The sequence below is a fragment of the Pistacia vera genome, unplaced genomic scaffold (genome assembly GCF_008641045.1).
Source record: "Pistacia vera cultivar Batoury unplaced genomic scaffold, PisVer_v2 Contig759, whole genome shotgun sequence".
Taxonomy (NCBI): Eukaryota; Viridiplantae; Streptophyta; class Magnoliopsida; order Sapindales; family Anacardiaceae; genus Pistacia; species Pistacia vera.
Window position 1 is genome coordinate 344110 of NW_022196622.1, and position 10881 is coordinate 354990.

Here is a 10881-nt window from a genome sequence, read left to right on the forward strand (position 1 = left end):
ATTGACACGATTAACTGTAGAATCTCCCATTAAAGAATTTATTTCAATTTTTGATATAGGACTCCAATTTCAAAAACCTTTTTGCTTTTTAGAATTTTATATTGTATTTTTAAATGGTAAGTAATATTCGTAATTGCAGTTTAGTTTTTGGTAGTGTTCAAGTTTTATGGTGATCTAATTTCATGTGAATTACCATTTTTGAATGGTTCACCAGCTATCCAACTTCTATAGCTTTGTATGCAAATCAATCTCTCATATGCAGTGCCAAATCCTGAATAAATTGTTCATTTTGACAAAATTTCTTGATGGGTTTTGCACGTTTAATTAATAATTATATTAACGTGAATAGTGGAAGTGTTTGAAACCAAAATTTTCACCATGTTCTAGGCAGGATTAGATTAGATGTTGGGAATCACGTGTATTTTTCAAATACTAAAGTATTGTTTCTTGCTTTACTGTTTAAAAATTAGTCGCAAGAACTTCCCCTAAGCCCTTTCAATTTCCAGTGAGCCTTTTAAAGTGAAGTTATAAAAAGTGGTTGAAGGGGTTAATAATTTTTTCTTGTAAATTTATAGGGTGAACGACAGGTTCCCACCCAAGGTTTGGCCTAGCACAGTTCTCAGCCGAAAAGTTTCAGAATGACAATTTCACACCCATCCATCCAATTTCTCCGTTATTTTTAACCGCAGAAGGATAGAACAGTAATTTCAAAAACAATTGAAGGATAATCATATCATTTTATCGCCTATATGTATATGTATGTATATATATATACATATACACTTCAAAAACAGAGTCCCTAATTTTTTTTTCCTTCTCTTTCTTCTTCCTCTCTTTTCTTCGTTCTTTTTCCTTTTCTTCTCTTCTTCTATTTCCTCTATCAATCGCACCAGGCAGCTCTCCCTCTTTTTCTCTTTTCCCTTTCCTTTTCTTCTCTTCTTATCTTTCCTCTCTGTAGCGGTGGCTGTTGCTGGCCAAATCTAGCCGGCACCTGAGGCCCTTGCGTTGGCCAAAGGCGCGGCGCAAGAGCCACATGCCGGCTTGATCTGTCCTGCCAAGAAGCTTCATTTTCCGGCCTAACCGAGTTGACCGAGAGAAGACTTGATTGTTTGATTGCTTTTTTGATACGATTTTTCTTGATTGATGATTGTTGTGTTGCGGTGATTGTGTTGAGAAGGAATTAAAGTTTGGTGGTGTGTTTGGGTCGGGTTTTGCTCATGCGAAGAGATATATTAATGCTAGTCAATGAGGGTGTTATGAGTATTGTTGTTTGGGGGATTATTGTGGAGCACTTTGTGATTTGGCTTGCTTGTAGAATAGGCGCTGTATATTTGTTTTTGTGTTGCTTTATTTGCAAAGTTATTATGTACAAGTTTTTCCTTGTCCTGGCAGTAGTGTATTTGAAGCTGCAGTTGGTCTTTTGTAATTTGAGGAGGCAGTGTGATAGCTGGATGAGTGTGTTGGTAGTAGCTTCAGTTTACGGCATTTGGCATCTTAATAGTGGCAGGGGAGCTTTGTCTTGTAATGGCGGTTATGGCTGGCCTTTTTATTTTTTTCATGTGTTGTGTGCCTTGCGGGTTTTGAGCTGTTGTTTTTTCCAGCAAAGCCAGCACATATTTGTTACTTGGTTGATGCAATCGAGTTTTGGAATCATACTCGACTTTATTTGGGCTGTTCTTTGCCTCCTCTCGATGGGTTATGGTTGGTCCTGTCCAGCCAAGGCAGCAGCTGGTTTGCTCCATGGTTGCTGCATCCTTGCAGCATGTACAGACTACAGTGTGGTGCTGCTGGTTCGAAGAATGTACAGGCTAATCTAGCCGTTGGAATCTGGTTTTTGAGATTGTTTCTGAGGGCCTTTTTGCTGTTTCTGTAGACTTGTTGGTTTGGACTTATATTATACTTAGCATCTTACATGTCTTGTGGTTTTTGCCGATCTAGTCTGCTGATTTAGGTAGTCTTTTGCTGGGTGCCCTGCCCTGGGTTCCTTGTGTGTAGCTTGTTCCTTGGTCATGTCCAAGGATGTTGATGCTCAAGGTTCTCTCCCTTTTTCTGTAATTCTTTATTATTTTTATAATTAGGCGTCAGAATCGCACGGGGCCGACAGCAGGTGGTGGTTACGGAGGTTATGGAAGAGGAGGGAATAGGGAGGGTATGGAAGAGGAGGGGACAGTGGTCGACAACAGTTTGTCAAAATTTGTAGAAGGAGAAAAAAAAAAAAAAAAAAAACCTGAATTTAGCATTCTATCATTCAGAAATTGAAATTAAGTAAAAAATTGGATAGATGGATGGGAAACCGTCGTTTTGAAACTTTTTGAGTGTGAACTTGACATTAGGCCAAACCTTGTTTGGGAACTTGTCGTTAACTCAAAATTCTTAAAAGGTTCTTTCAGTCAAGTAAAATGTTAACAACAAAGCTACAGACACCGAAAAAGTTACACTGAATTGTGCATCGGTTTACATATAATACGTCTCTAATTTTTTTTATAATTTTTTTCTAGTGAACGGCCGTCCATCAATTATGGACGGCCGTTCACTCACATGGATGCCTGTCCATATTATATGGACGTACGTCCATATACATGGGACGGGCGTTCCCATTTAAAGGATGTCCATCCCTGATTAAAATACAATAAAAAAATTTTATAAACATTTGGGACGGGCGTCCCTAATACATAATTTTTTTTTTTCATATTTGGGTCAAGGACAGGCGTCCAATATTAATGGACGTCTGTCCAAAAGTAATGGACGACCGTCCATAATGGATGGACGGCCGTCTCTAATATTTAACAAATTTTTTTATTATATTTTATTCAGGGATGGGCGTCCTTTAAATGGGGACACCCGTCCCTGGTATATGGACTCCTGTCTATATAATATGGACGGGGGTCCATGTGAGTGAACGGTTGTCTAAATTTAATGGACGGCTGTTCACTAAAAAAAATTGATAAAAAAATTAGACGCTTGATATACGTAGGCTGGTATATATTTTCGATGTAAATTTATCAGTGTCCGTAGCTTTGTTGAAATGTTAAAGCCAAAATGGCTGCCACACGCCCCGAATGGTTCTTTAATTTTCAAAGAAAGAAAAAAAAAAAATTAATATATTCTCACTCAACAGTCAACACCAAAATATTTTTTTTGGTCATTCAACACCCCAAATTAAACATCCCACATGAAATTCTTTTGAAAAAAATAGTAGGAGCAGGATTTAAAAGTTTAGATTGGGCTTGACCCAGTTGGGAAATAACTTGGGTCAGTTTAGAAAAATGAGATTGATCGTTTCGAGTTTGTGAAGATGATAGAGAACAGGGTTATTGTTTTGGAGTTCAAGTTGCTATATATATATAGATTTTTGTCATAGAAATTATGGAAGGGCTATTTTCTGCTTGACATCCTGAATTAGGTTACTTTTCAATTCAGCTCCAGTTAGGGCTAATTGATATAATAATTTCCCATTATCAGTACATAAAAATTAATTTGGATGTTGTCTTTCTTTTATTGTTTAATTCTAATTTAATTGGTTTCATCACTAGAACTTGTTTAATCTATCGACTAATTTGGAGAGCAGAAAAAAACAATAATAAGCAGCAAGGAGAGAGAATAGATGAAAGAGAAGAAAACGAGTAAATAATTGCTTACATTTCTTAATAAAAGTGTAGTATGCTTTTAATCTAATTGTTAGAAATATGTGTAAAAAATGATATAAAATAAAGGGGCTATTGATCATCATGCACCAAAATAGAAATGTCTAAAATAAAAAAACCAACAATGTGTAGATAGTTTTTGTATCGAGTTTGATAGCATTTTTGAGAAAGAAGGAGATTATCATAAGACAATTCTGGAATTGGTGATTTTCATCTTAAACTTCAAAATGTCACCTTACTCTGACCACTAGATTGTCTTATAACAATCTTGGTGTTTTTAGATGCTTTGGAACACTATCACTCTCTTCAATTTTTTCTTTTCTTTCACTATTTATTACTTTCATCTAAATTTGTTTTTTGAATTATAAATATTTTCGAATAAAGGGTATTATGACATTTAAAAAAAATAAAAATAAAAACATCATAAACTAGCCACATTACAACTTTTACCTTACCAAATAAGTCTTACACCAATCATCTATGAGCAAATTGCTTTCTTCGTGCTGTGTCAATTCACAAATATCTATACCCCCTAATATTCTAAAAAATGACAAATATACCCCTTAAAATTACAAATACATCCCCAATAATTTATAAAAATTACAAATACTCCCTGGGTATCCGTCGGTTCCACCCTGACCACCCAATTTTGAGTTCGATTCTTGAAGTGCTGAAATTAGACTTGGACCCACAAAGGGCCGATTCCACCAAATTAGAAACCGAAACCGACCTTGTGTGGGCCGATTCCAGGTCTACCTGTTACCCATACTCACCTTTAGTGATGTGTCATAAGATTATGGTTTATATTTTATTCCTTATAGAAAATCTTACATTATATGAAATATAATGTAACTATTTCATACAAGAGGGTTATATTCCAAAAAGCCTCTTATATTTTTCTTTAAAATTATAATTAGGTGATATTTAAGCAACATAAGAAGGTAATTGATCATAGATACCCTACCCTATGTGTTTATGCTTTCGTTTTTCATACTTTACTTTTTTTTTTTTTTTTCTCTTAAAACAAAGAAAACTCATCAAATTTGTTTTGTAGATAAGACAAAATGTCATCTTCTATCGGTAAACATTTTCTATTTCTTAAACAAAACTTACATGAAACTGAAACCTTGATTGATCTCTTACACATGACTTTTTTTTTTTTTTTTTATTGGATTTACACCGTATTTTATTCTATTGCTTTATGTACATCTATGTAATGTTGTCAAATGTGATTTTAAATAAACATATTATAATAAAATTTTAAAATATCATTTTTAGACAACATATGTTGTTTGAGTTCTCATTTTTACAATTTCAAAATACGGTTTTATGACAAACATACGTAGCATAATTTTCATTCTATGTAAATCATTCATTTTTAATATTTTTAAAAAACACAAAATGAATTCATAAATGAAGACATTTTAACCTTAATAACTAGATAAATTCATTATCTTTTTCGTTTTCCTTTTGTTTTTATTCTCCACATTTTTGTTTTGGGGGAAATGTTAACACTTGTTTATTTACCATTTTTTAAAATTAAAAAAAAAAACAAAAATAAAATCACATATAAAACTTAAATAGTTTATTTATATTTTCATTATTTACTTTACTACAACAATTCATATTCATAAAAAAGAAAAAAACAATAACAAATACGTGTCATTGTTTTCGTTTACAAAATATTATTTCCAAAAAATGTTTATAGTTCATGTTAGTTTGTGTCCATAACATGTTTGTTCTTCATGATTTTGTTAATCGATGATTTTTTATTTATTTATCTTTTTGTTGTTGTTTACAGGTCAAAGATCCATGAATTGTCATAAAATAAAGGCAAGATGTTCGATCGAGGAATTGACATTGTCAAATGAGTTGTTATTTGATTTTCTCTATGGAAACGTGAGAGGGAGAGTGAAGGTGGCTAGGGTTTTGTTTTATTCAATGAATGAATAAAAATTCTCTATTATGTCTTAATCACTTAATTAAAACTTTGATCCCAATAGGAATAGTCACGTATTCTCAAGTTAATCCATCCTTACAACCAAACACACCCTTTATGGTATTTTAATTTTAATTAATTATTATTATAATTAAAATCAATTATTATATATATATATATATATATTAATAATAATAACCCATTTAAATATATGCACACATATATTTAAATGTAATCTCACTAATTTTAATTTTAATATTAAAATTAAATACAACAACAACCTCAGCAAATTTAATTACACGGTGAGATTATCAAAATACCATTTCGTCCTAAAAGACGAAAATACCCCTTTCACAACTTGATTCTTAAATTATCTTCTAAGTGTGTGAACCGTAGGCTCCTTATCATATCGGCAGTGAGTACTATCACGATTAACACTAATTAATTGTCTCACTACTCACAGTCCAAGATTGGCACCTAGCAAGTCATCATGGTCACCCGATAGATTTGGATTCAGCGAAATAGCTACTTATCAACGATATGGTTACCGTGCAATCAAATATTTTCATCATACGTTATCTCATCAAGGCTGAGGTAAAGAAATAGTGTCAACCTCAGTTATTCTTGATATCTTTGTATTTAGTTACTGGACTAATGACCGAATTAATAAATTGGATTGAGCAACAACTCAATCCCACTGTGGCCACAGATTTAGTATCATTGTCATTTACTGAATCTTGTAGTGAGATAACTTCTCACATACCCTGGAGTGATGAATCCTTTGTCGATCCACCATAGTCTTAATACACTCCTCGATGCAGCTAATCACTACCGTATTGATAGCTCTGAATAGAACTACGTTAGGCTTGGGTCAAACTACACCAATCGATACATAAGACACTCTGGTGATCTCAAGTCTAAGGATCACATACACCACCATTGGTTAGAGGATTTATTCCACAGACACTAGGGTTACCATCCATATGACATCCCCTATGGGTCTGTCTAATAAACTTGCCTACAGTAAACACTCATGTGTTGCACTAGGTTGTCGGCAAACAACCTTGACAAGTGAGATCAGTCACTGTCTTTCTACGGGATTGTTCAACACTATGATAGTCTTACCTTATTATCTGTGTCCTTGGTTAGAGTAATACTAGGGCTACAGACATTTCTAGAATGACCACCATATGTGATCATAGGGTTTTCACTATCAAGATTAAAAACATGTGATACCCTCGTCATGGTTCTACCATCTTAAGGACATATATCATTATATATAACTATGATTTACACGATATAGAAGAATATGCCTTTTATTGATAAATAAACATTATTGCAAAAAGTCAATTTTACAATAATTGATTGACTCTAGGGCACTTACTCTAACAATAAGTTATAATTCTTGCTTTAAGGAAAGTTGCCTCCACATAGTAATAATTATTTGTATATTGTAAAAAAATATATGCTTTGTTACATTAAAGATTTAAAATGAAATAAAATATTTATCTAAAATTATTTAAGAGAATGATTTTATATTTTATAGTTGTTATCACATCTTTTTACTTGCGGGTATATTACTCACTAGCATGGACATTTTCTTTTTAAAGCTAAAATATTTCTAGTTTCTCAAACATGTTTAAAACTTCTTAGCACAAAACTTTTTATATTTATGTACTATCATCCTCATGATTATTTTCTTTCTTTTCTTGTCTAATTCTTCAGTTAAAGCATACATGACTTGTTGCTCATTTGGATAACTGAGAAAGGTAATAATATTCATTCGATTAGTGTAATGAAGTTGTCGAATCTGATTACTCAATTCTACAATGACTCTTTGATTCTCTTCACCCACTTCATTTGTAACTTGCAATTCATCGACATCGGGGGTTCTAATTTTGTAATACTTAAAAAAATTGGTAATTGTTTTTGGTTTCACATCAATTTGACCACGCAACAACTGCATTTACAATTCTATAAAGGACACTTATCTTTGTTGGTTCCAAGACACGATTTTTTTTCCGTTTCAAAAGTAAGCAATTGAAGCGCTGAACTGAAATCCTAATACTACGAGATTTAACAAGTTTATGGTCATTATCCTTTACGTTTTTGTTTTTTTAATGTCAATTCTTGTTTTTTTACCCTTTTTTGAAATAGAAAAAGAAAAAAGAAAAAAAGAGATTCACACATAAATTTAAACAATTGCAAATACGCAATATGCACAATTGTTATTTTATATTTTCATTCTGTACTTCACTGCAATAATTCTACTATTTATATAAAACAAAATTAACAAATATGTTTTTTTTTTCTATTTTTTGTTTATAAATATTATTGTTTTTTAAATGTTTGTATTTTCAAATTTTGAGAACACAAAATAATGCATATAATTTTTTTTTCCAATTCATTTTTGGTTAAAAAAATCAAGTATAATAGGTGAAGTAAACCTAATATTCTATTCAAAACAATAATTAAGACAAAATAAACAAAATAATGACACTATTTATAAACGAAATGAAAATAGGGAGATATTTGACACAAAATTAAACTTCTGAACCTTAAAAAACAATAGTATGAGGATTTAAAGGATATTATACTCAAAATCAAACCCTCTCTACTCAACCCACAAATGAACGGTCAAGATCCATCCAAATTCAGACACTGAATTGCAGCCGTTGCCACCACTCTAGTAGAGAAAACCCTAGTTTTTCATTCAGAGTGTCTCTTGTTTATATAGCACTCTTAACACAGTCGTTTTCTCTAGTTTGGCTAGCACCTTGATTTCAGACGCCGATCAGCCGGTAAGCCCCATATGTCCAATTGCAATACTCGTTTGTTTTCGTTTTAATATGTTTAATTTATCTGGGTATGATCGTTTTGTGTTTCAATGAGTTTGAAAAGATTAGATAGAAATAATGCGTTGGTCTTTGAATTTTTTTATCGAGAAAAGAAGAAAAAACCTCATCAATTGAAGCTGTAATTGTGTTTATGTGGTTAAAAAGAGAGACTCATTTGTTATCGAGAAAAGAAGAAAAAGCATTATCATTTGAAGTTGTAGTTACGTTTCTGAGATTGGCTTTTTCATTTCTGCATTTCTTTTTTATTTATTCGTATGTTTTTCTAATATAAAATAATTTTAAAGTTACATATGATGGGCAAAGACATTATAGTGAAGATGGAAGTGATGATTTTTTCCCCAGATGATCGACGATGATTATAATGTGCGATTGTTCTCTTTTAGAGAATCCAAGCCAGTGTTCTGATCCATTTTCGTATTTAGTTTTTTGATATTTGAGATATTGGATATTTTGATTTGATATTATGTGAATGTTTTTCCCTGTCTATGTTCTATGTTTATTTGCCTAGGTTTGTATTAATTTTACTTTGGGTATCCAGCGCTTATTTTGAATTTTTTTTATTATCATTTCAGAGATGGGTGAAGAAGCCAAAGTAGTGATCCCAGAGTCAGTATTGAAGAAGCAGAAGAGGAATGAGGAGTGGGCCCTTGCGAAGAAGCAGGAGCTTGAAGCTACTAAGAAGAAGAATGCTGAGAGCAGGAAGCTCATCTTCAGTCGAGCCAAGCTTTATGCAAAGTAGTATGCAGAGCAGGTTCTTATTGCATTCTTTCTCACTATTATTTGTTTGATTTCTCCATTATGATTTTTTAGTGACAGAGATTCGATTGATTATACAGGAAAAGGAGCTAATTCAATTGAAGCGTGAAGCAAAGTTGAAAGGAGGCTTCTACGTTGACCCCGAAGCTAAGCTTCTCTTTATTGTTCGCATTCGTGGGTACGTTTTGTTGTTTTTGGATTGTTTTATGTTGCTTCTTATGTCTAATATTTCGATTTTGGACTTTTATGTGTTGCTTATAATGTCTAATATGTACGCTTTTGGATCATTCAGTATCAATGCCATGCATCCTAAGACAAGAAAGATCTTGCAGCTGTTGCGTTTGAGACAGGTAGCTTACTGAAGTCTTACTCTAAATAATAAGAGAAAAAGAGAATTTGGATTTTGAAATATGGTGCTTGTTTAAGATGAATGGTTATTTTTAATTGAAAAGATTTCTTGTTAGTTTTAACTGAATTGATATTTCTGCACATGCAACTTTATTAGGATTATATAGTAATTGAAATGGAATGGATGAGAATACTTTGGCAAACAGTTGTATCCAAAGTATACAGTATGACGCTAATTCATTTATTTTGCAATGAGTTTTGTTTCTGACAGTGTTTTGGAAGCTGTACCTGATTTATTTGGGGATTTAGGTGCTGGTTTGCCATGTTGTTGAATTCATTCAGTAGGATATACTTGTTTGACCAAAAATTGAGCAAACATAACTTTTTATATGTATTGTAATGAAATATCTTCTTTGCTAATACAGATATTCAATGGAGTGTTTCTTAAAGTTAATAAAGCAACAGTGAACATGCTTCACAGGGTTGAACCTTTTGTAACTTACGGGTATGTCACTCTTATATCTTTCATGATTTTATTTATTTATTTTTTTTAGACTTAATTGTCTTCCATGTCTGATGTGTTGGTGCTTCTTGTTTTCAGATATCCCAATTTGAAGAGTGTTAGGGAATTGATTTACAAGAGGGGATATGGTAAGCTGAACAAGCAGAGAATTGCATTGACTGATAACTCAGTTGTTGAGCAGGTTTGTGCATTTTTTGTTCTGTGCTTTTATGTCTAAGTGTTTTTCAGTGACAAATTTGTGACGTTGTGTTATTAACGTTTCATAAATTGTCAGGCTCTGGGCAAGTATGGAATTATCTGCATGGAAGACCTGATCCATGAGATCATCACAGTTGGACCTCACTTTAAGGAGGCTAACAACTTCCTATGGCCATTTAAGCTGAAGGCACCTTTGGGGGGTTTGAAGAAGAAGAGGAACCACTATGTTGAAGGTGGTGATGCTGGTAATAGGGAAAATTTCATCAATGAGCTCATCAGAAGAATGAATTAGGCTTTTTCTTATTTTGTCATTAGAGTTATTGAGGTGTTTGTTTGTCTCTTTAAGGTTCTTTTGGTTCATTACTGATACCGGAAGCAATCAGATTTTGAATCTCTTATCATTTAGTTGAACACAGGTTTTCTTAGACAATGGAACTTGTGATGCTATGGAAATTTTATTTTATTTTGGAAATAGGGGGACTCAAACTTCAAAGACTCTTGATTTCTTTAGTATGCAGTAGTTTGTGAGTTTTATCATGATACCTTTCACCAGCTTTTGAAATTGTGAGTTGCTATTCTACTTTTACGGCATTCTATGCCAAATCATTCTCATTA

The 10881-nt window shown here is 32.7% G+C and overlaps 1 protein-coding gene and 1 non-coding gene across 2 annotated transcripts; both read left to right on the forward strand.

The window, feature by feature from the left end:
- The first annotated feature begins 8225 nt into the window (after positions 1 to 8225).
- Positions 8226 to 10881, forward strand: LOC116116000 (60S ribosomal protein L7-2-like). Its single transcript, XM_031402115.1, is given in 7 exon segments — positions 8226 to 8384; positions 9014 to 9192; positions 9278 to 9375; positions 9490 to 9547; positions 9971 to 10050; positions 10147 to 10249; positions 10343 to 10881. Coding segments are annotated over 6 exon segments (732 nt in total). The 5' UTR covers positions 8226 to 8384; positions 9014 to 9015; the 3' UTR covers positions 10559 to 10881.
- LOC116116006 lies at positions 8759 to 8851 on the forward strand. The gene has a single exon (XR_004125757.1). It is a non-coding gene; the product is annotated as a small nucleolar RNA Z103 (small nucleolar RNA).